Source organism: Cervus canadensis, chromosome 14 (genome assembly GCF_019320065.1).
Source record: "Cervus canadensis isolate Bull #8, Minnesota chromosome 14, ASM1932006v1, whole genome shotgun sequence".
Classification (NCBI taxonomy): Eukaryota; Metazoa; Chordata; class Mammalia; order Artiodactyla; family Cervidae; genus Cervus; species Cervus canadensis.
The window spans coordinates 33,653,483-33,679,867 of NC_057399.1; the positions used below are offsets into that span (position 1 = coordinate 33,653,483).

General features: G+C 37.6%; 1 protein-coding gene across 2 annotated transcripts in view; it reads left to right on the forward strand.

Annotated features, from left to right (window-relative positions):
• The first annotated feature begins 723 nt into the window (after window positions 1-723).
• UHRF2 (ubiquitin like with PHD and ring finger domains 2) overlaps window positions 724-26,385 on the forward strand; it is a 71,176-nt gene continuing 45,514 nt past the window's right edge. For both annotated transcript variants that reach the window (XM_043486553.1, XM_043486554.1), the window contains exons 1-3: window positions 724-1,228; window positions 7,557-7,790; window positions 16,021-16,280. In XM_043486553.1, the coding sequence (XP_043342488.1) occupies window positions 1,076-1,228; window positions 7,557-7,790; window positions 16,021-16,280 (647 nt within the window). In that variant the 5' untranslated portion in view covers window positions 724-1,075. The remainder of the gene's footprint in view (window positions 1,229-7,556; window positions 7,791-16,020; window positions 16,281-26,385) is intronic.

The following is a 26,385-nucleotide window of genomic DNA, read 5'->3' on the forward strand; positions in this document are numbered from 1 at the left end:
ATGACCCAAATGCTCGCTAACTCAGGTCCACAATCGGTAACCACAAAGGGCCCTCCGGGCGGCGGCACCAACACTTCCGAGGTCTGAGGTACGGTTGCGAGCGCAGCGGGCCCCAAGAGGACGATCCCAGCAGGCCCTTAGCCTGCCCGCCTAGGGCCGCCACCTCAGCTCAGCGGCGGGAAACCCCAGGATGCGGGTTTCCGCGCGAAGGCAGCATTTGGGCCTGGCGGGAAACGACTTCGCGAAGCAAGGGTCCCCAGGGTCTTTCCTGGGTGGCCTGCCCAGCCAGGCCGCGTGGCTGACAGGGTCTGGCAAAGAGCGGGTTCATTTCCTGACGTGATTTCTCACAAATTTAGGCTGCACCCGCACGCACTCCCCTTTTTCTTGATCACACAAGTGCACGTCAGAATTTCTTATCTTTGGTGTGTTTTTGAGACCACAGAACCGAATCCGCTAAGCCTGAGGAGTCGCTGGCGCCCTGGGTAGCGAAACCTGGACCAAAGCGGGAACCCGTGTGGGCGGCCTTGTAACGGCCAGACACCCGAAGGCTAGAGGGCGTGTCCAAGGCCCAGGTGCAGGCGGAGGCGCAAGTAACGGCTCTCGGCGGCCCCGCCCCTCTGTCCCGTCCTCCCTGCACCCTCCCATTTTAGTTCCCTCTGGTCTACAGCCACTTCCCTAGTCGCTACCTCTTTAAGGCGGAGCCCGGCGTAGATCTCGCGAGATCCGGGTTGGCGCCGTGACCTCCATGTGGGAGCTAGAGCTCTATAAGTAAACACTCCGCGCAGCGCAGACAAGGCTGCTTCCTATTTGTGAGGCGGGGGCTGCAATAGCAACCGAGCTTCCGACTGGTTTCGGTTTCCTTCCCTCTCCAGCTCTGTTGGGTGGGCGCACTGTCTAGGATTCACCGCCGCCTGTCGGGCCCGGCGCCTGGTCAGTCTTCCTCCCTTGTGCGCGCGCTCGCCGGCTAGCCGCTGAGAGCCAGAGCCTCCGGGGAAGCGGCGCGGGCCGGGCGGGGCGCGGCGCCCGGAGCGCAGGGGGAGACAAAGCGGAGCCGGCCCCTTCTCCCGGCGCCGAGATGTGGATCCAGGTTCGCACCATCGACGGCTCGCAGACGCGCACCATTGAGGACGTGTCTCGGAAAGCCACAATTGAGGAACTGCGCGAGCGGGTGTGGGCGCTGTTCGACGTACGGCCCGAGTGCCAGCGCCTCTTCTACCGGGGCAAGCAGGTAAGGCGCGCCCGACGCACTTCTCTGGAAGCCCCAGCAAGGGCAGCGGGATGCTTGGGCTGGGCGGGCCGGAGGGCTTGGTGTACCGCGCGCACAGAGCGCATCTGGCTCCACTTCGGATGGGCAGCCCGCGAGGCTCAGAGTGCGGCCCTGGGCCCGCCTGTGGGGCGCAGCGGGGGCCCGGCCACTCGAGTTGCAGGTGCGCTCGGCGGGGTCGGAGGCGGGGGCGCCCCGAGCGCCGAGACCTACCGCCCTTGCCAAGCCGGTCAGCAGCCGGAGGCACAGCCCGCCTGGGGTCCCTCCTTTCCCGCGCTTGGTGGGGTCCGTGGCCCCTGGAGGGCGGGGAGGGCAGCGGGCTCTGGCGGCCATGCCGAAGTGCGGGTGGGGAGGGCAGGAGGCTCCGGCGCCCGGCCGTGCTGACCCGGCTAACGGCTCGTATCGCTTCCGTACCTCAGCCACGCTGCCGACTCCCAAGTGGGAGGGGAAACTTACATTTTGCTCCTTATGGGGCACAAGATTCTAAGCCCGCCTCCTCACTGTGGAAGGGATTTGTATACACTGAAGATTCGAAGGGTTTCCAGAACTTCTGCTTCCTCACCCCACCTCCTTTCCTAGAATCGAATCTGTCGTAGGGGAGATTAGAGACCTGCTGAAGAAGCTGTTGGTGTAACCCAGGACCAGGCTTAAACCGCCCAGTTTGGGCCAAGGGGGTGGGTTCGAAGAGTACTGCTTTTCAAAGCAGTACAAAAGATTTGTTTTGCTCTTATCCTTCACCTTCTAATAGAACCCTCACTCAAGCTTTTGATACAGTAATTGGAGCATAGCCAGCGGTACACACTTGAAGGCTGAAAGTGTTTTTTGGCGGTGAGGTTGCCTGTGGGCGTCGCAGGTAGTTGAACCCTATGGCCTTGGTCTGGCCCACTGAAGATTTTTCCTACTCACGTGGTCTGTATCAAGAGACTCAGACCCGTCCTATCTTTATCTTTTTCTTTTTTAAAAAATGTTAATCAACTAAAGAAGTTGGCTTCCTCCAGCTGATCATAGTTTGGCTCCAATCCTGTTGTTTGAAATAAGTGTAACTCTCTTTGATTTGGTAGAAGTAGCCTTTTTTCCCTACAACTTAGTGTTTGAAAGGAATATTTTTCTCCCCTTCGTAGGCTTACCGTTTGAAACTGTCCAGAAACTTTAGAGTAATGAGATTACACTCCGAGAGAGAAAGAGCCACGGATTGTTTTAAGTAAGAAATATCATGGGCTTCCCAGGTGCCTGGGAATGCAGGGTACACGGTTTGATCCTGGGTGGAGAAGATCCCCTGGAGGAGGAAATGGCAACCCACTCCACTATTCTTGCCTGGGAAATCCCATGGACAGAGGAGGCTGGCAGTCCATTGGGTCACAAAGAATGGGACACGACATAGCGACTAAACAACAACAGAAAGAGATGGCATCTTTGATAGTAGTTAGTTTTATATTGATCATCTAGTGTTTGACTTACAAAAACAACTGTTCGGTTTAGTTTAAACTTGGCTTTAAAAATAAATGTATGTGTATTAAACGCTATGCAACTTTATATCACTGTGCCTCCTGTGGCTAATACCTTTTTTATCTTTTGATCAAAAGTGAAAAGCATGTAATCAAGTCTATTGAATTTTATTTTCTAGCTAGGGACAATAGTACATAAATTCCCAGGATACTTTTAACTTCACCAGAGATAGAAATGAAGCATGAAAATGTATTCCCAGGCAACACCTCTTACCATCTAATAATAAAAATACGATAAAAAGAAAATGTGCACCTGGCTGTCTTGAGGGAAAGGAAGGGATTGTGTTAACCTTATGTACCTCTTAGCCCAGGACAGTTGATAACTCTCTGCTTTCTCTATAATGGTAGACAAGTAGGAATTAGGAATGGACCATGGGTTACTACTTAGTTGGAGACAGAAGAAAGATAGTGCTCCAGGTGTTTATTTACAAGCGGACAAGTAGCCATGGGAGTGATTATTATCTCTATTCTCCTTTAGAAATACAGTCTACAGTCCTTGGACAGGATAGTTTGTCTGTAGTAGGCTTCTATTGGATTGGTGTCACAGAGCTGCCTTATCCTGTAAAATGCTCTTTTGAGAGTCAAAATGAGAGAGGGCAAAATAGATCGATGCTACCTTTGAGAGTCAAAATGGAGAGAGATCAAGGCTGTAAATTCCAGGTAAAGTAGGGTAACCTCATTTGGATATGCTTCTCTGAGAAGCTGAATTTGCACCCTGGAGGTCGGAATTTTTTTAAGGAAGAGTTATATTGGTGAATCTCTAAATCTTTGAGAAAGAGTTTTGTGCTTATTAGGAAAACACACTACTTCCTCAAGATACCTTACTGCCACACAATGAAAAATATCATAAATAAAAAAACATTTACAGTGTCCATGATGTAAATTACCTCCCCTTCCATCTTTGTATGTTAGGTCTCCTGCTTTTAATCTCTGATAAACAGCAGAATCACTTGGTGGATATTTGTTATAGATGCTCACCTCACCCTAAAACTACGAGTGGTTGAATTTAACAAGACCCCATGGGAAATACTGATGAACACCAGAGTTTGAAAATGCATTTTGTAGGAACTCAGCCTCATACTAGTTTCTTACTGTTCATAGGATGGTCCTGGATCAGTAGGACCAGCAGCATTAGGCTTCACCTGACCAGCCGCACTGAACTAGAATCTGTATTTTAACAAGGTCCCCAGGTGGTCGGTATGCAAATGAAGCTTGAGCAGCACTGTAATTGTGTGATTGACTCTACTTTTGAGAGTCAAAATGGAGAGAGAGCAGCAATCTAGGGCTGTAAGTTCCAGTTAAAGTAGGGTAACCTCATTTAGATATTCTTTGAGAGGTTGAGTTTGCTCCCTGGGGGTTTGTTTAAGAAAGAGTTGTATTGGTGGATCTCTAAATCTTTGAGAATCCAGAGCTTTTCCTACTCCGAAAGGATTCTCTTCCCTCTTCTCTTCCCTGTACCACTGTAGGAACTCCTAGAGTAGATTGTAGATGTGAAGCATGAACCAGGAGAAAGACAGTTTCTTTTGCCTCTGTACTGTTTTCACATGCAGTACAAAGTAAAAGTGTTTGCCTACTTGAAGGAGTGGGTGTGTGTGTGTGTATTTGTAGTATATATGCTGTGAAAGATGGATGAAAGTTAGTAATGGTCTCTACCTGCAGCCCTCATTAGTAGCCTCTTGGGAATGACTTCTCTGCCTTCTGAGCCACTGCCATTTGGTGTTTGCCTCCTAGTTTTCCCTTGGATCACAGTTGTAATTCTTACTGTTACCTATAATTTCTTGACTTCAACCTAATTCAAAGAAAAAAATTCTAGGACCATCCCCGCCTCTCTAATATTATAAGTTCTTCAGCCACATCTTCTGGAATGGCAGTTCTCAAACATTTTCTTCTATGAGACATTCATTAGTTAAATGCCTGAAACTCCTAAGTGTAAGTTTCAAATTACCAATCTGTTTCTCCCCTACTCAACATAATTCAAGTGCAGGTAATTTTCAGTCTATACTTTTGTTAAATTTGGGAGGACTTCAGTACTTTTATTATTCATTTGGCTACATGGCTCCTGGAGAAGGGAATGGCTACCCACTCCAATATTCTTGCCTGGAGAATCCCATGGACAGAGGAGCCTCGTGGGCTACAGTCCGTGGAGTGCTGAAGAATCAGACTTGGCCGAATGACTTTCACTTTCAGAATCTTAGTTCCCCAACCAGGGAGAGAACTGCCCATGTCGGTAGAGTCCTAACCACCGGACCACCAGGGAATTCTTGGTGCTTTTAAAATAACAAATCATTCCAACAGTCTTCACAACTCTGCACAATAGCAAAACTCTGTGGAACTTGCTATGCAGTGAATGGATAATCACTATTTCAGGAAAACTTCTGAGAGTGCCTATGAATTAGGAAAGAACTCATCATCTGGGTAAAAGTGGCTATCCTAGCAAGCATAACTGATTGAAGAAAAGTGGTTACAGGTTACTGTGGGCCTGATTTCTACTATATGGTTTCGTGCAGGTATCTTCATTTTGGGGAATGCCCTACCCGTTAATTTTCATGTTCTGTGCTGTTAGTTTTGTGTGGGGGGCGGGGGGGGGGTTGATGAGGTGGGGATGCTGTTGGAGACAGGCAAAATGAAGGTGTGAACGTGTAGTTTTTTGCTTATTGAGGTTTTCCAGTAGTTGAGGATTAGGAGTTCTTATTTTTCTAATTAGATAAGCCATGTTAACATCCTATCCTGATAAGGGCCTATCTGCTTACTGACTTGGGAGATTCCTTAGACTTACTTGAAAGAAGAGTGTTAGCTAATCTGTTAGATAATGTACCATTTAATTTCACTACTGGGAAATTTTAATTTCTCAATCCCTTGTTCTGTTTAACAGTTGTGACCACCTGTGATGTGTTCAGTTCAGTCGCTTAGTTGTGTCCGACTCTTTGAGAGCCCATGCACTACTGCACACCAGGCTTCCCTGTCTGTCACCAACTCTCAGAGTCTGCTCAAACTTATGTCCATTGAGTCGGTGATGCCATGCAACCATCTCCCACCCAACCATCTCATCTTCTGTCGTCCCCTTCTCCTGCCTTCAATCTTTCCCAGCATCAGGGTCTTTCCAGTAAGTCAGTTCTTTGCATCAGGTGGCCAAAGTATTGAAGTTTCTGCTTCAGCATCAGTCCTTCCAATGAATATTCAGGACTAATTTCCTTTAGGATTGACTGATTTGATCTCTTTGCAGTCCTGTAATGTGTTGGATTGTTCTAAGTATGTTTTGGGTTGCTTGAATTAAAGGTACCTATTTAATACACTAGTAAGTTTGTCATTCAAAGACAGATTTTTGTTCTGGTTTCTTTGGTTGACTTCTCACATATGGCCTTATTGTGTTAGAGCTGTGGATGGTGACAGATATTACATACAAAGGGAAAAATGACTAGGGATTAAATTGGTTGTGTTTCCTGGGAAATGATAGTTCTGAGCTTTAAGGAGTTTAGTGAAATGGCCAACTGAATTGTATAAAGAAACAAAATGGAGACCTAGTTTCCTAGGGCTTCCATAACAAAGTATCAAACCCTAGGTGGCTTAGGAGGGCAAATTTTGTCCCACAGTTCTGTTAGCTGTAACCCCAAAGTCAACTTGTCAGCAGGGCCATGCTGTACTCTAGGGGAGAATCCTTTCTTGCTTCCTTCAAACAGCTTCTTGATGTTTTGATAGCAATCCTTGGTGTTCTTGGCTTGTAGATACATCATTCCAGTCATGTTACTGTTTTCTCCCCATGTTTGTCTGTCCAAGTTTCAACTTCTTATAAGGACACTAATCATAATGAATTAGGGTCCACCCTTATCTAGTTTTAACTTGATGACCGCTGTTAAGATCCTATTTCCAGATAAATATGTTCACATTCTGAGTTACTTGGGATTAGAACTTCTACATGTTTGGGAGGCATTAGGGTGGGAATGGTGGATGCAATTCAGTCCTTTATAGAAACCTTGCCAAAATATGGATAAGTTACAAAATAATTTATTCACTAGTCATCCTGGAATACCTTGCATAATTCAACTTGATCACCTTTACAGAAAACTTTGAGCAGGTTTGAGTAGCATGAGAAAGCATTGTAATCATTCCTGCTTGAATTTTTTTCTACTTGGTTTTTAAAGTTACTGCTTCAGAAAGATAAAATGGTTAAGTAAATGTGTTTATGAACACCAAGTTATAAAACAATTCACTTTGAAAATTCACCTTTTGTTTCTTCTAATGGATTCATTAAAATACATAAAACTTGTTGAAGATGAGTTTTTCTGCTTAGATGATGAGATCACAGCAGCAATGATGATATTTCGTTTCAGTGGCTGTCAGTTTTCCCTATAGTTGACATAGAATGATTCCTAAGAGTTTATTGAGGCTCTGAGAAGATGCTTCCCAGGTGGCGCAGTGGTAAAGAATTTGCCTGCCAGTGCAGGAGACACAGGAGATGCGGGTTCAATCCCTGGGTTGGGACGATCCCCTGGAATAGGAAATGGCAATCCAGTCCAGTATTCTTGCCTGGAAAATTCCATGGACGAAGGGACCTGTCAGGTCCATGGGGTCACAAAGAGTCAGACATGACTGACTGCACATACAGACAAACTGAGAAGATGCTGACATCAGAGGCCATAGGAATGGCTTCAAGATCACTAAATTGTAATGCTGGGAATTTTATATTAATAATTTGACTAGGGCATTTGGGTAACTAAGGATGTAAAAAGATCGAGTTTTGAGAGAAGCATTTTAATCTTTTTCTGTCCTTTTTTTTTTTTTTTTTCCAGTTGGAAAATGGATATACTTTATTTGACTATGATGTTGGACTTAATGATATAATTCAGCTACTAGTTCGCCCAGACCCTGATCTTCCTAGCACATCAAAACAGACTGATGTACAGGCCAAACCCTGTTCTAATAGTCCACCTAAAGTAAAGAAAACCCCAAGGGTGGGACCTTCCAGTCAGCCATCTACATCAACTCGTGATTTTCTTATTGATCCTGGCATTGGACTATATAAGGTATGTTGTCTTCCTCAGACTTCTTGTTAATTGTGGGAATATAGATGTCTTCTCTTCAGGATGTTGTGAATAAGTAAACATTGATTGCCATTTGAAAGTAGAGATTGGGGTTGTTAATGCTTTAACTTTTAAAAGTAATATTGAAAAAACAGTGAAAGTTGTGTAGACAGACTATACTCAGTGGTTCAGAGCATAAAAGCAAACACCTGTGTAATTCCACCAAAGTTAAGTAGTTGCTTTCTGAAGTCTCTTGTATGTCCCTACCAGAGTACATCTAACTCTCTCCCCCTCAGAAGTAAACTACTTGTTCTGACGTCCATGATCGTTTCATTTTTCTTTAGTGTTACTAGTTATGTATCTCTAAACAACATTTTGTTTTGCCTATATTTGAAATTTTTCACATGTGGCTATATTTTTTCACTGTTTGTATTATTCCATATTATTAACATGCCATAATACATTTATCTAACCCATGATGAATAGATATTTGGGTTGTTTCCAGTTTTAGCTGTTATAAACAGTGCTGTTTTGAGCCAACTATGTGTATCTTGGTACACATGTTCAAGAATTTCTTTAGGAATTTTTCCCTAGAAATAAAAGTACTCATGGAATTTCAATGGAAACCATATCTGTAGACCAGCTTGAAGAATTGACGTCTTTACAATGTTGAGTCCTTCATTATTGAGATGATAGATGTCTCCATTAATTTAGATCTTTGACATCTTTCTCAATTACTTTCCTCTTTACATACCTTTGATTTATTTCTAGTAGCTTTGTTTTTGATGCTATTATAAATGGTTACCTTCTAAAATTTGTTTGTTTGCTATATAGAAATGTGATTGATTTATTGACCTTTGTTATCTAGTAACTTCTTCAAATTCTAATAAATTTTGTAGAAATAACTGACACTTTTGCCTCATCTTTATCCTTATATTTTTTCATAATTCTTAATGGTTGAGGTAAACTGGGACCCAAACTTAATTTTTCAGAGCTTTTTCAAGACTAAAAATTAAAGATTGGTAGACAAAATGAATTACTTAAGAAATGCAAATTGAGATCTGTGAAAAAATGCAAACAGATCCATAAAAACAGAAAGAATCAAAACTGGTGAAGAGATGTATCAAAGCACCTGGTCTGGCTACACTACACTGAATTGCTTTAAACCCATAAAGAATAATAATGATACCTAAATTGAGCCACAAGATTTTAAAAAAGGAAAGCTTTCATTTGTCCTATAAATTTAGTATAACACTGATACTGAAAACATGATTATAAAAGCACATTAGTATCACTACATATTGATGTAAAATCTAAGTTACAGTTTGCAAATAAAATAATAACTATATATTAGAGGAACATACATTGACCAAGTGTGGTTTGTCAGGAAGTGGGATAGTTTATTGTTAGGAAACATCTTAATATAATTCATCATATTAATATAACCAAAGAAAACAAATGATCTAATCTGTTTTCTGCATCTAAATAAAAATTTGAATTTATTTCTGATTAAAAAAAAAAATCCTTGATAAGAGGAACAGATGGAATAGATGAATATTTTAAACCATACCCAGCATCATGCTTAATGGTGGGGAAAAACCACAAGCATTCCCATTAAAGACAGAACCAGACAAAGAAGCCTGTTAATGCTGTTGTTTAACATCTTTCTAGAAGTTCTAGATAATACAGATAAGCAAAAAAGAAAATATTGTAAATCTTGGAGAAGGCAGTCAATACTTAGGAATTACCTGGTAAGCTGAGAAAATACATAAGAGCATTATGAGCCATCAGCAAAGTGGCTGTTTAAATATCAATGGCTTTCCTTACTATGGTCATTTAATAAAAGAAAAAAATTATAGTAACAAAGCAAAAGTTGGGAATAAACTTACCTGATATATACAAAACATATAAATTAGTGCCTTATATAATGCTCACAGTTCAGATCAAATTGTTAATATTGAAAGTGTACTTGCCAAATTGTCTATTTCACTCATTGGTTTCATCCCTCTTTCAGTTACCAAAACTTTCTAGTTGATGATTTTTCACATTATTTTAAGAATAAAGTTGTTATTTTAGAACAGTTTTAGATTTACAGCATAGTAGGGAAGATACTGCAGAGTTCCCATATATCCCACACCCAGTTTGCCCTGTTAATATCTTACATTAGTGTGGCACATTTGTTACAATTAATGAACCATATCTCCTTAGCATTTATCTAGTGTCTTTTATGTTCCAGAATCCCATCTAGGTTACCACATTACATTTACATTAGTTTTATACTAAACAGTAGTCTCCTTAGGCTCCTCTTGGCTGTGGCAGTTTCTCAGACTTTTGTTTTGATGACTTTGACAGTTTTGAGGTGTATTGGTCAGATAGTTGTAAAAGGCAACATTAGAATATGTTTTCTTCATCTTTAGACTGAATTTACATACTTGGGGAGGAAGAACACAGAGGTAAAGTGCTATTTTCAATGACGTGTCTAGGGCACTATACCGTTGACATTCTATTTTGTCATTATTTAAGTTTTAAATGAATAGTAACTTACCATTGTGAACCTTAATTATCTGGCTAAGATAGTATTTGTCATGCTTCTTCACTGTCAAGTTACTCTCCCCCATCCCCTTTTGCATACTGTATTCTTTGAGATTAAGTCACTATATGTAGCCAACTCTTAACACATTACTGACTGGGGGATTTTTGCAGCGACTAAGGCCTGTGGCCAGCAATTTGTTATGCAAGTGAATATTGAAACATCCCTGCTGTGATCAGTAACCGTTCAGGTAACAAAAAACATATTCTGCATCTGTGTTTAATAAGTTGTTAAGGAATGGAGAGTTAAGACTCTCCATTGTTAAGGTCGATTATCTGCAAAAGTTATTAGGAATTCTTCTACATGGGAGACTTGTCTCTCCTTCATTTTTTTCGGTCATATATTTACACTAGTATGTATATTTTTTCTCCTGTGTCCTTTCCATGTGCCCCCATTTGGGGTTTCTTTGATTTTTGTTTTGTTAAAACCTTTCTTTCTGGCACTAGAAGGTGCCCCGGGCTCATCTTGTATGTTTTCTGCCCCAGTCCTGCAGTCAACCATTTCTCTAAGGAGGCTTAGTTCCTTTAATTAGAGAATGATATTGGAAGCTAATACTTAGGCTTTAGATATGCTCCTTGCTTCTGGCATGTCCTTATTTTTAGGGCCCTCAGCTGACAGCAAGGAAGTACATGTGTGTATGTGTAATAACTTCTGTATATCCACATATCTATAAATATTTATGTAACCATCTTTGTATATATTAATGCTTACATCATTACATTTTAACTTTTTGTAATGTAATGTAACAGTTTAGAAGCTGCTATGTTTGACCTGGTTTGTTTTGGGCCATGTAAGTATAAATGTGTTTTCATAGGAGGACCAGCTTATATATCTGCAAGCCTGAGATTAATCAAAGTTAAACTGTTATGGTCAATTTAAATTCTCTATTTAGCACACTTCTCAATACCCAACTGTGTCCGTTCCCCCAATCTAATTTAGAAGAGCATCATGAGAAACTACTACTCTTAGCAGATCTTTGTGTTTTATTTTCAGTGTTAGCACTTTGCTGTCAACTACTCCAAGTACTTGTTTTTTTTTAAAACATCTCTTATATTTCATATTAGTACATAGCATAGATGTTAAGGACTTGAGCTTTCAACTTTCATCAGACTTGGTTTCAGATTTCAACTGGGCCATATTCTGAGTTGGACAAATTTGGCAAGTAAGTACATTGTCTCCCTTTCCTCATTTAGAAATACACCTGGGGTCAGGCACTTAAACTCTCAAAGGCTAGTTATTTGTAAAGTAATATGTTTAGTCAAAGCCACATTTAACCTTTCTTGTTAAAGAGTGCCAGTACAGATTTACTTGGTTATTTTTGGATGAAGCTCAGTAATTATTATAGGTATTTGAAATTTTGACTAGTGACTTTCATATAAAAGGAATTATTTCTGGATAATTCAGTCATTGAATATGAAGATATTTAGTATGTATTTGTACTAGGTACTAGAAATGATGGGTAAACAGATGATATTGCCGTTGCATGGAATTCATGGAGTTATACTAAATCTTAACTTCTTTTTGGGCTAGCTTGAAAATGCTTAGAGGCTGCTACTTTTGATTTATTTTAAGTTTGCTTTGAATTTTGTCTGTTTTCCTTAGAGCAAGTCTCTGAATAGTAAGTATATCAAAATTTCATTGTTGTGTCTGAATTATTTAAAATTTAGGAAATTTTTTTTTTCTCTTTTCATGAATTCTTACCTATGTAATTTTTGGTTTATAAAGATTTTGCTTTATGGATGAGCAAACAGATTTAGAGGCTTTCCCTTTGCCTAAAAATATTTTTGGACCTCATGATTAGCAGGCACAAAAAGTATATTAAATATTTTCAGGTAAGCATACATAAAACAGACTGTAACATTTAAACCTTAATATGCAATTTTAATTTGAAGTTATTATCCAATATCAGTCTTGTTTTGCCTTATTTGGTAACTTTGAGCAGTATTTGGTCAGTTGTAGCTATCTTTTCATGTGTAGTAAGAAACTAGATATCACTATCGTGTTTGAAGAGCCTTTGGAAAGTAGTGCAGAGGGCGGGGGTCCTTTTATTCCCATTGTACAACACATTGAATTACTGACTCTAGGAAGTAGTTTATTTTCTGAAACCAGGTGGACTTCTGATGCCTGAATTGGTGTTCTGGTTTTTGTGGAAGCTTTGTATGACTCACATCAGGTCTCACTGTTGAAACGATTCATTATGGCTTAAATAATGACTGTTTAGCATGCTGATAGTAAGCTTTTGGGGTTTGCTTAAGTGTGTGGCACTATTAAACTTTTTTATGTGTCTATGCTCATTTTAGCAAATAAAGGAAAAGGAAAATTATCAGTAATTACTAAGTAAACATCATGGATTTCTTAGTATTTCCTGTCTTTTGTCTAAAGTATTATGCTGCTTTTTTAAATCTTTTTGGTCATGAAATGTAATAGACAATACAAATACAAGTAGAACTTAACAACCTATTATAAAGTCATTGTCCATAAATACCACTCAAATTAAGCAATAGAATAATAGTACCCCAGGAACTTCTCATGTGCCCCCTCTTGATTAAACTCCCTCCTCCCTAGTTACCACTACTACCCAAACTTCTATGGTAATCATTTCTTTGCTTTTTATTAACTTTATCCTATTATTACCATTAAACAACCTGATAATAGCTTTTAACCTGTCTCCATCCCTAATTTTTCTCCATCTGAATTTTATGTAAATAGAACCATGTTGTGTTTTGATTTGTAACTCTGAAGAAACATGGTGTAAAGAGGAATCCTGTTCAGAGTTAGAGAAACCTTTGTTAGCTCCCACTCCTAACTGTATTGGAGAAGGAAATGGTAACCCACTCCAGGATTCTTGCCTGGAAAATCCCATGGACAGAGGAGCCTGGCAGGCTATAGTCCATGGGGTGGCAGAGTCAGACATGGCTGAAGCAACTTCACTCACTTCACTTCACTTCACTTCTAGCTGTATATCTCCTGAGGGCAAATGTTTTTCACTTCTGAACCTAATTAGGAAATAAGAATGACTTTGTATTGTAATTTTTAAAGGAGGTAATGTATATAGCATTAAATGGCTAAGCATGGTATAATAAGACTGAACTATGAGCTTTAATAGGTCTTAACTTTGAACATATATTGGTAATTAGTGGAAGGAGAGTTTTTTCATTTGTTGCTACTGTATGGTTGCTAAGTTAGCACATTATACAAATTGTCACCTAATCTCAATACACTGCAAAGTATGTTACTTTGTAAAAGAAGCTGAGGCTGGAACAGGTTAAGGAATTTGTTCAAGGTTACATTTACTAGGTGATAAGCAAGGACTTAAACCTAGGTTTATGTGCAGAGCTTGTATGTTTTCCACAGACTATACAAAACTATAGCTCACTAAGGTAAATCCTCAAGTATTTGCTGTTGGTACTATTTTATTTTTTAATAATTTTTCCTTTCCTCTCATGTGTGGAGCTTTTGTTTGGGGTGTTTTTTTTTAATCAAATACTTGAGACATGAAAGACTCTTTTCTAAATGTGGCTATCTGTATATCTCAAAGACAGTAGGAGTTTGGTTCCAAATGACTGCAAAAAAGAGAATACCTCACTAAAGCAAGTAACACAAGTTTTTGGTTTTCCAGTATATAAGAAAATTACATTTACACTATTCTGTAGTCTGTTAAGTGTACAATAGCATAATTTCTTTAAAAAATGTTCATACCTTAATGTAAAAATGCTTTATTGCTAAAAAAAATAGCCATCATCTGAGCCTTCAGTAAGTCATGATCTTTTTGCAGGTAGAGAGGGTCTTGTGTCCATGTTAATGGCTGCTGACTAATTAAGGTGGTCATGGCTGTGGTAGTTTCTTAAATAAGACAGCAATGAAGTTTGGCCACATTGATTGACTCTTCCTCTCACAAACAAGTTTTCTGTAGCATGCAAGGCTTTGAATAACATTTTACACACTTCTTTCAAAATTGGAGTTAACCCCCTCAAACCCTGCCACTGCTTTATCAACTAAGTTTTATAGTATTCTAAATCCTCTGTCATTTCAACAGTGTTCACCACATCTTCACCAGGAATAGATTCCATCTCAAGACACCACTTTCTTTGTTCATTAATAAGGAGCAACCCCTTATCTATTTGCTTCACTGTGGGATTATAGCAGTTCACCCACATCCTCAGGATCCATTTCTAATTCTAGTTCTCTTGCTATTTCCATCACATCTGCAGTTACTCCCTCTACTGAAGTCCTGGACTCCTCCAAGTTCATCCATGAGGGTTGGAATCAACTTTTTCTAAATCCTGTTAATGTTGATAGATTGGCCTCTTCCCATACATTGCAAATGTCCTTAATGGCATCTAGAATGGTCAGTCCTTCCCAGAAGGTTTTCAGTTAACTTTGCTGAGATCCATAGATGGAATCACTATGGTAGTTATATCCTTAAATAATGTATAGCAATGTGCAGTAATAAGAACATAAGCTTTAAGGTTAAGGTGTCTTCAGATCCTAGTTTTGCATTTTATTAACTTCCATTTGGAGCAGGTTAACTTGTCCGAGCTTTTTGTTTCCTTATCCTGTAAAATACGATTTATTAAGATTGTTAAACCTAACTGAAGTAGCCTTGCATAATATCTAGTATATAGGTATTAACTTTTACTATATACTCACCCCCACCCCACCCTATATGATACCTTAAAGTGATCTTAGCTCTCAGAAAAAGCTAGCTTGATTAGGTGATGATCTTGTATTAGTCATGTCATTTTTTTGTTTTTTGTTTTTTCTTGTTTTTTTGTTTTTAAAGACTTGAAGTTGAAGGAACTTCTCTTGATTATTGCTCCTGAAAGGGCCTTAACCTTTAGACCAGTTCCTTTAGCTTTTTTGATGACATAATTTTTTTTTTTTTGGATGACATAATTTTTAAAAAAACCAGCTTCTTTAGGTAAATCTGAATTTCTCTGGTGTACCTGTTTTCTGACACCTTGTTTTATACCTTTTGTTAGATTGTATGATTTAGTTCTGGATCATCCACTAGAGTTGACTACATATATTTTGCATCTTTATTGCTCTGTTCTCTTTATATTTGTCCTTTGAGGTAGTAAATAATGCATTTGCTAGTGAATTACTGTTGGTGAAACTTAACCCCATTTTGTATAGGTAGGTTCATTAAATTCTTTCCTTTGTACATGTGCACAAGTCCCTCTTTTATTTTTTGCTTAATACACTGTTTTCCGGTAGGTCTGACTGTAAGTTATCTGAAGGATTCTGAAGAAATTAATGGAACAAATTAGTTTCACAGTCACAATACTCTAAAGTTCTGGCTTTTTGTTAGTGACATTCTTAATGAATAACATGCCAGGATGACTCTTGGGTACACAAGAATTCTATTTTAAAAGTCTAATATAGATAAGGATAAGGGATAGTTAAAGAAAATTCCTATTTCACTGAAGGATATTGGGAGGAAAGTTAATTTTCATATTAGTAAATAACAGATTTGACAGTACAATCCAAAAGAATAGTTTTGTTCTAATCTTTGAAATTACTTAAAACTTTGGTATCTGCAAATATTAACCATGATAACTCTCAAAATAACTTGAGTTATATTAAGGTTTTTGAAGCAATAGATGAAATTACGCTTCATTAACTGATTTTAAACTTTTTTAGGTAAATGAATTGGTGGATGCCAGAGATGTCGCCCTTGGTGCTTGGTTTGAAGCACGTATACGTAGTGTTACTAGAGCTTCTGATGGACACTCACGTGGCAAAACTCCACTGAAGAATGGCAGTTCTTGTAAAAGGACTAATGGAAGTGTAAATCATAATTCCAAAGAGAACACAAAAAAATTGGACAATGTACCCTCTACATCTAATTCAGATTCTGTTGCTGCTGATGAAGACGTTATTTATCATATCGAGTATGATGAGTAAGTGCTCATGATATTGAGGACTTCATTCATGTTTTTGTTTGCAGAAGCAAAATCTCCCATTTCAAGATTGTTTTCAAATAAGTCTTTCTGAAGAGATCATCTAGGAGTCATGTTTGGTCCAGTACCATTTGTTTTGTTTCTGTTTAGTGGTTATAATATAATAAGAGCTCCTTAACATTCAGCATTTGGCTCATAAGTAGTTTGTTTTTGGTATCCTAATACCTGGCTTAATTTAATATGTAAGGTTTCTCTCTCTGGTCCTCTGGTATGTTAGGGCTTTTGCTATGCATTTTAAGAATATTTTAGAAAATATATAATAACATGGAATGTAATAGTCTTTAGAATGGAGTTGAAATATTTTCTGAAAGCTATTGCTGAGTTAATTCACATAATTCATATAAAGGGTACAATTCACTGTCTTTAATATAGTCACAGAATTGAGCATTATTGCAAACTAATCTTAGAATACTTTTATTTTCCCTCCAAAAAACTATATCAGCAGCAATTACTTCCCAATCTCCGTCTCCCAACCAAACGTTTTTAAATGTTCATGTGAAAACAGTATTAAGAACTTGCTTTGAGGGCCTAGAGGCCCTAGAGGCCTGAGGGCCTCTAACACTGAATTATCATCTTCCTTACCTATTTTTAAAATCCTACAATAAAATTTACTATGGTGAAAGATGTAGTATTTATTCAACACTACATAAACTTTTAAGTCTTCACTCAAGTGACATCTTCATATGTGTAGAAAATACGCAACCAAATATTTTATCATATGTGAGTTCAGGATTCTAAAATGGTTGTGATTTTTCTTACAAAAATAGTATAAAAGACATTGATGTTGACACATATTTCCAGGATACCTGGAAAGGACTTGAAAGTGGATCCCTTTTATCTTTTCTGATTCTTCTTATGGCTCTAAGTTGCCAACATGGCTTATTTCAAATGGGCCATCATACTCTTTTTTTTTTTTTACCATAGTAGATGATAATAGAACTGGCAGTTAAATGAGTATTAAAATGTGGGATTGGCCAGGACTTGCAATGTTGGTAAATCAAGGCTGGGATAGGAAGGGATTGAAGTTGGTAGGTTAACAGTAACCAGTCTCTGGGTTTATGAGTACCATGGCAAAGAGGCAAGATACTGCATTAGTGGGGGACTTCAGCTATCTATGTATCTGTTGTCAACAAGGAGAGTTCTTGATTTGTTTTGAGTGTTTATTTCTTAGAGAAAAGAACTCAGAAACCAGCTACTTGGGATCTGATTCTGGCCCATAAAGGAGTTATTATTTGGCCAAAAATTTATACTTGTATAGAATGGCACAGTGTCGAAATAGGGTGAGTTTTAAACACTAAGTGAACTAAGGCTTACTAAATTTTTACAGGTTTAGGGGCTCTTACTTGGTTTTGGAATAAGACTTTCCAAGGGCTAAGCCTGAGTTTGGTATAATATTAAAGCATAAATCACAGTATCTTAGCATTTATTTGACTATTTATTTCTTTGGTTGCACCAGGCTGTGGTATGTGGGGTCTAGTTCCCTGACCAGAGATGGAACCTGGGCCCACTGCCTTGGTAGCGTAAGCCATGGACCACCAGGGAAGTCCCTAGCTATGTTTTAATGTAGGAGAAATTCATCTTGAATAGAGTGAATGTTAGTAAAAGGGAGTGTAAACCCAGAATGCATGAGAAGACTAAAATTATATGTTCAAAATAATTTCACAGGATGGAATTATTTCAGTACTGGCAACTTAAGGAAAACAGTATCTGAACTTTCTTTGAGAAATAAAGTATCAGGAGCTTAGTGGTAAATATCACTTACATCTTCAAAAAGAACAAAGGACTATATGAAATAAAGTCTGAAATAAAATAGATGAGTTTCTGGATAAGAGTCCCAAATAACAAAAGGCTGGTGTAAGCACCTAGAAAGACCCATGACCCCATATGGATGTGATGACAAATCTTGTTAAAATTTCATTCTTCATGGTTACCAGAATAGTTAAAAACTATAGTCAAGTTCATGTTAATTTCAGTAACTTATTAAACAAGTTCTTACTTTCTTGGATGGAGGATGCATTGACAAGAGACTGGCATATATGACTTAGCAGTAGTAATACAGATTCTTACCGAGTAGTAAGCTCCAACTTAGTCAATAGAATGTAGCTGTCAAATAGTTACACTGTAGGGTGTTTAATTAGAAACAAGATACCTAGATTAAGACTGGTGGTGTTCCTGTTGTACTGGGCTGATTATTCTCTATTTGGATATTTTTAGAACTCAAAATGTAAAATGTAAAACCATCATGAAGAATAGCTGAAAGAACAAAGTATTTAGCTTGAAAAGACTAGGATCAAGATAGCTTTTGTATTTTAAAAGCTCTGGGAGGAAGTTCTGTACCACACAGAAAGTAGGTTTCAGGATAACAGGCTTCCCAGGTGGCGCAGTGGTAAAGAATCTACCTGCCAGTGCAAGAGACACGAGAGACATAGGTTCAGTCCGTGGGTCAAGAAGATTCCCTGGAGGAGGAAATGGCAATCCACTCCTGTATTCTTGCCTGGAAAACTCATGGATAGAGGAGCCTGGTGGGCTACAGTCCATGGGGTCACAGAGAGTTGGACACGGCTGAGCATGCACACAGTACACTTTAGGATATAACAGAAGCTTCCTGCCAGCCAGATCTCTAAAGATAGAGAATGGTCTGTCCTGAGAAGCAGACAAAAACAAGCATTGACCATCTTCAATCTTAGATGGGGCATTACTAAATATGTTACATTGCAAACAGAAATAATCCAGTCATTCTAACTTTAATTTTCACTTTCAAAACAGTATTTATCAGACAATTTTTTTGGACTTAATAGATTCTAAGTACATACAAGCTGCATTTATGATTCTGATCTAGTACTATCATTTCTCAATGAATTAATTTCATTTTTTTTCATAGAATAAGTTGAGATTAATCTGCTTGATTATTTCCAAACTCTGAGTGCGGCAGTGCATTTTGAACAACTTGTCATTTAGCCATAGCAGAGGGATGTGGTACTTGGGACCAAGAAATCTGTCAGAAGAATTCTTTGGGAATATGCAGTATTTGTCAGTTTAAAATGGTAGTGTTGAGAATTTAGTTTTATGGTGACCTACAGGTCCTAACATGTTAACCAGACCAGAGTTTAAAACAATTTTTAATCTATGAGAAGTGACAGGCATTACAGATTTATGATATAACTTATAAGGTCCACCAGTCTAGCCCCCAAAGCCAGATCTAATGGTTAACATTGTTATAGAATCTAAATGAAATCATTTGTTTCCTAATCTTACTTCATTTTTCCTCAAAATTATAGCTACAAATATTCTAAGTTCATAAAAAGCAGGTTATAGTAAGAGATGTATTTGAAATGTTTTAAGGTTTAAAAGTTTTACTGTTTGTAAGAGTCCGTTTTCTATAGATTTTTCGATGAACATAGACTGAATTTAGAGCTTCTTACTACAAATAATGTAAAGCAAAATCATGGAGTTAACATCAGAGTGCCTGATTCAAAAAACTTATTTGTGGTTTTTTTTTTTAATGATTGTTGTTCTGACTCCTCTAGCATCACCCTTGTCTGAGCAAGGGTTTTTAAGAGTTAAACCAACCCATTAAGTACTTTGGGAGAAAGAGTTGGCAGTATAAATATTAAATCTAGACTTTAGAGATTTAGTCCAAAGGATTCTTAAATCTTTTGTAAAGTTTTTTAAATTCTTAAAAGCAGCTATGTTAAGACAAATCACATAACATTCACTTTGCCCATTTAAGTGTAAAATTCAATTTTTTTTTAGTATATTAACAGGATTGTACAACAGTCACCACAGTCTAACAGAGAATATTTTCATCTTCCAAAAACCTCATACCCGTTAGCAGTCGCTCTCCATTCCCCTACTCCTGCCCCCGCCTCCACCAGCCCTTTTCTCAACCCCCATCAGCATAGGCAATCAGGAATCTTCTGACTCTGGATGTGTGTATTCTGGACATTGCATATAAATGGAACCATCTAATATGTGGTCTTTTGTGACTGGCTTTTTTTATTTAGTAAATGTAAAAAGGTTCATCCATATTGGAGCTTGTGTATCAGTACTTTATTCCTTTTTATTGCCAAATAATTTATTGCCAAACCAGTTTACTTACCCATTTTTCAGTTTATGGGCACTGGTGTTTTCTACTTTTTGCTGCTATGAACCTTCATGTACTATTTTTTGTGGGGGCATTTTAATTTTTTGGTTTGTATGTGGCAGAGGGATTGCTGGGCTGTATGGCAGTTATGTTTCACCTTGGGAAGAAGTGCCAGATTTATTTCCAGATGGCTGCACCATTTTATATTCCCATGAGTTATGTATGGAAGTTCCATTTTCTCCGTATCTTCACCCAAAGCTTAACCACTTTTCGATTAGAGCCATCCTGTAGTGTTGGAGTATAACTGTATTATATGTATATATTTATATATATTTGCATATTTTATATATATATATATATATATTTGTCATGTTATAGTATTGTAGGTATAATTGACCTACAACGCTGTATCAGCTACAGGTGTTGAATATAGTGATTCAGTATTTCTATACATCACAAAATGATCTTACTCCTAAAGTGTGTTTGTTGGAGAAGAATTATGCCTGATCGAAACTTTTTTTTCCCTGGTGATATTTTGGCAGAAAATAAAAGGAAGGTAATACAGGAAATTAAAAATGCATGAAGTCATTATGGTCAAAGAAAGAGAACATGAAAATTTCCTTTATTTCCTAGTAATATTGTGCTGTATATTTTGATAGCTTTCTAAAAGTTGTGTTTATTCCCATTAGTTACTCTGTAGTTATTTAAGGTTTAAAATTTTTAAGGGTCCTAAACATTTAAATTCACAAAGCTATAACTGCAGTCTTGTGAGAATAGAGATCCCAAAGCTGTTGTGATGAAGAGCCACGATCTTGACTGATGTGGAAGTAGACTTGAAAAGGGGCAGTCCCTTAGCGTTTCTAGTAGTTTAATATGTCTATAGTGTAGCTTACAGGTATTTACTTAGATTAGCTCTTTTTTAAATTTAGGTTTACTTAATTACACTAACTCTTATGTACCAGACTCTGAGCTAACTTCTTACTTGAATGTTCATGTAATCTTTAACATAATGATAATGTTACATTAACTCCCATATGAAGAGACCAAGACTTATGTAACTTGCCAGAGGTCACATATGTTAAATGGTCTGACTCCAGAGCTTAAGCATTAACCAATATGCATTATTGCTACTGTGCCTAAACATGGTATATGTAGTTGGTAGTAGCCTACGTGACTTCAAAGGTCAACCATTCTGTATGACCTAAAGACTTGCTTTCGACTTTGCCAGGGTTTTAAAGCAGACAGCACTCATACAACTTTGAGTTCAATCCTGGGTATATAAGCAACTGAGGGCGCACTACTGAGTTTAATCTATACTCATCACTTGGCTGCTTTATCATCAGGTAAAGGCTTAAATCCTTACCCTGCTTTTGTTTTAAGAAACATCTGTTCCTTGTGGATTTGGTTTAGATTCATTTTAATTAGGCTAGTGGTTCTCAACCTTACTTCCATGTTGTCTAAGAAGCTTTAAAAATATCAATGCCTAGGACCTACTCCCAGGACTTCCTGTATGACTGATCTTTGGGACTTGCAGGCATCGGTGTCTAAAAAGTTCCTCTGGGATTCTAATATGTAGCCATAGTGAGAACTATGGCCTTAGAACAGTGGTTCTCAAAGTGTAGACCTGGCTGGGAATGTCAGCATTATACTTACTAGAAATTCAGTTCCTTGTACTTACTCCAGATATAATAAATTGATCTCTGTAGATGGCCCTACAATCTGGGTTTTAATATGTCCTCTGGGTGGTTCATATGTATTACTCAAATTTAAGAACCACTCACTCATTGCCTTTTGTCCAGCCTTATCAGTTGCTATCACACACCTGCCTCTAAAGACCAATATGAGGGAAAGGGGTTGATATGACAGTTTAAATATAGTAAATATATTAAAGACTCGAGATGATATACAATACCTGAGGAACCTGAGGGTTCATCTTTTAGTACCTATATAGGTGGCATATGGCTTGTTGATTTTTCCATTTTTGTTTTCATGTAGATAAAATTATTAGTTGTCTTTTTTCTATTAATAAAAGAATTGGATTTCATTCAAGCTAAATGATCTATATCATTTAAATGAGGACCCATATTCCACTATGCAGTCTTTATCTGTGCCAACTTGGCTAACATAGGGAAGCAATGTCCATAATATGTTTGTGGAGAATTTATCTTCTATGATATATTGGTAATTATTTTGTTTGTTCTTTATATATATATATTTATATATATATATTTATATATATATATATTTATATAAATATATATATATATATTTTTTTTTTTAACCGAAGGATAATTGCTTTACAGAATTTTGTTGTCTTCTGTCAAACCTCAACATGAATCAGCCATAGGTACACATACATCCCCTCCGTTTTGAACCTCCCTCCCATCTCCCTCCCCACCCCACCCCTCTAGGTTGATTCAGAGCCCCTGTTTGAGTTTCCTGAGCCACACAGCAAATTCCTGCTGGCTATCTATTTTACATATGGTAATGTAAGTTTCCCTGTTACTCTCTCCATACATCTCACCCTCTCCTCCCCTCTCGCCATGTCTGTAAGTCTATTCTCGATGTCTTTTTCTCCACTGGTAATTTTTTTTAGCCAGTTAATGTTTTATTTTGAGTTTTGTGGCAATTTTAGTATGTTAACATCATTCACATACTGTTTCTTTTGACTTGATAATTTCTCTGAATTCCCCAAACTTCCACTTCCTTAGGGACTCAACCCAGATAAAAGGAACATGGTAGTAGTATTTGCAGAATTAGCTCCAGAACGACTGTTTAAAAGTATACTTTATTTCTTCTCTCTGTTCCATCAACCATTAAGTATTGGTAAATTCTGGAGTGAGGGACAACACTCTATAGTAGTTGAATATTTGCTCTGAGATCTAGTCCTGGCTTTCCTTTTGAATTACACTCTAAAATGCATCTGTGGTTTTAAGACAAGTTTCCTGAATTTGGCTTCACGTTGAATTAGATCTCAGAATCTTCCCATATATTTTCCTGCTTGTAAGGATTCAACATGTACCTTTATAGCTCATTTGAAAAGGTGAATTTGGGACTACTAGTCATGTTACTGGTTTTTTTTTAATTGCTCTGTTAAATTTAGTGGTCTAATTTAGAGATCTTGGTTTATAAATTGGAGCTGATTTCTATAAAGAGAAATGTAAGTTAGAAACCTCTAGTAGTTTGAACTAGGAAGTATATATCTAAAGAGGGAAAATGTTTATGAAAGTTACTTTATTTCTATATCTTAATAATTGTCTGTGGCTAGGCAAAGTTGAAATCTTGAAACATGAGTGTTAAGAGTTTTCATAATGATGTGAAAATTACCGTATAAGCTTTCATGTTCCATAGTGTTCACATTTAGAATAGAAATGTCGGTTTACCTCGGAAACAAACTTCTCATTTTGATTTTTAGTAAATTATTCTGAAATACCCTTTTTAAAGTATAGTTTAATAATTCTCTTTTTAAAACAATGCTATGTGCCAGGTACTGTATAAGTCCTTTACTTGGATTATTTCATGTAATCCTCGTTAAACTATCAATGGAGTAGATACTTTTCTAAGTGTAAAGAGGGAATAACTGAGATTTAGATAAGTTAGCTAACATACCCAGTATTGAATAGTTGATAAGAGGTAGACTGAGATTTGGAAAAGCACATACTTAGAACCACGCTACCAGACTACCTCTCACTTTGAGAGAAGCCTGCTTATAAAATATTTTAATATATAAATAAATATATAATACTATAAAGCAGTTATGTTTACATATTTAAAATTTTTCTGTCAGTCTCTCCAGTTATACTTTCACAGAACAGAAACCTTAAATCAATAAACAAATACCTGTGTGCTTTCTTTTTTTCTGTAAGGAAAAATAGATTATTAAACTGCTGTTTTTAACACAGTCTCAAGGCTCTACCCATGGGAATGAGATCAAATGGAACTGTTAAGAGCATCACTTAGGACTTGGAGGGTAACTTATGCTAGGCTACAATTAAAAACCCATCTGGTGAAATGTCTTAGAATAATGTTGTCATTGCCACCAGCAGTCTTTTTAAGATTTTTTTTTTTTAGTTATTCTGAGCTTGTAGTGCATGCTTTTGAGTAGCCTTAATTATGGCTACTACAAATAGAAGCCAGTGAGCCAATTTTGAATAAAATCAAGTGGTATTTTTAAGTAAAAATTGTTCTATAAAGTAACAAAACTGATTTTCTTGAATGTACTGATGTGATCTGTTTCTAAAAGAGTGTCAAAAATGTTTGAATGATTTCTGGGTTTTCACAGAAGGAAAGGAGTATGATTTTTAAAAATCAGGTCAGAGTGTCATGTTGATCTTGAGTAGGGAGCTATAAATGAGAAGTTAAGTTTCAGAACCTTGGTGCAGTGACAAGTCTGCTTCATTGTTTCTTGGTTGTTGCTGACATGTTTGCCAAAAACTTAGAATATTTCCTCTATGACTTGAAGTGTTCTGAATGGATAAAAATCAAAAGGAGGGCAGAAGTTAGATCTTTAACCTTATTGTTGTTCTTCTCTTGTGTTAAAAGATAACTTAGTGCTTAGAAAAATAACTACAAATATTAGTTAAAATGACTACAGATATCAGTTGATTTCACTTTTTCAAATTTATACATCATTCCTTTATAGTAGTATTTCTCAAAGATGGTCAGCGAAACTGCGGCTTCACCCAGGTAAGGTGTCTGTAGTGCAGTTTCCTGAGGGCTATCAAAGCCCCACGCCCTGCATTGGGTTGGCCTGGAGTAGAGCCCAGGAATCTGCTTTTCAAACAGGCAGCCGGGGCCTTATTAAGTATACAGATCATTGGTTCTGTTACAGGCTGCATAGTTTTCAGGCATTAGGATCAGAAATTTGGTTTGAATTCTAGGTCTTTGGTTACGTTTTTTGCTTTGCTTGGTTTAAACTTTGAGCTTTAATTTCTTCATTTGTAAATATCTACTTGACTGTGTTCTCTTTTTCCCCAACAACCTTGAAAAGTATCCAGTAATAATAGTCAAACTTTCTGCTTTTAATTTATTAATAAGACCAAGTTATTTTGGTAAGTACTCTTAAATAATTTACCTTTGGCATAGGTATTTTTTAACCTAATTACATTGTTCTAACAATTAAAAGTTATACACCATTGTTAACATGTTGCACAAATGAGTTTTATTTCCATGTATGTATTTAAGTCCTACTGTAAGCAGTTTTAAGTAAGTTATTTTTGTCTGTGAGTAAGCTTTACATTTAAGGTGTGAAAGTTAGCAGTGCTACTTATTAGATTAAAAAACGCTCTTTTTGCATGTAGTATGACATTAAAGGTTTGCTAAACTAGAACATGCCTCCAGATGAATGTTGTCCTTATTTAAACATTTTAACCCCAGGAAGTCATGTTTTGAAAGAAGGTTGCAGTGATAGTACTTTGCTTAATACAGTTTGAATCTTATAAAATGATTAGTTAGCTTACAAGTCACCTAAGGAAATGTACTTTTACTTTCTTACAACAAACCTGTTGTAAAAATTGTGCTTAATCAATTTCCTTGTAGTTTAATTCCCCAGGTTTTATTCAATGATTTGCTAATTGAGAACACAGTTGGATTTTGTTAAAATGTCACATAGTTCAGGATCATCAAAAGCATATAGTGAAGGATAGCTCTAAAAGATACCTGAAGAGTATGTAGAGCAATGAAAATGTTACTGGGAAGAAATACTTAGGGATATTTAAGGTTTATCTGAGAATATAGCCTGTATAACACCAAAGTGTTTCTCTACTCTCAAAGATGCAAAGTAGCTACCTAGAGTAGTCTGTCTTACATCTCTGTTAGGGTGATAACTTGACTTCAGGTTCTGAGAACAGGAGGGCATGAAGTGTAAGAGAAAAAAAAGGACCCTAGTCTCATCTTTACATATCTGTATGTAGGCTTATGGCACAGTCTAGATAAAGTCAGCTTTAATATGTTCCTACCTCT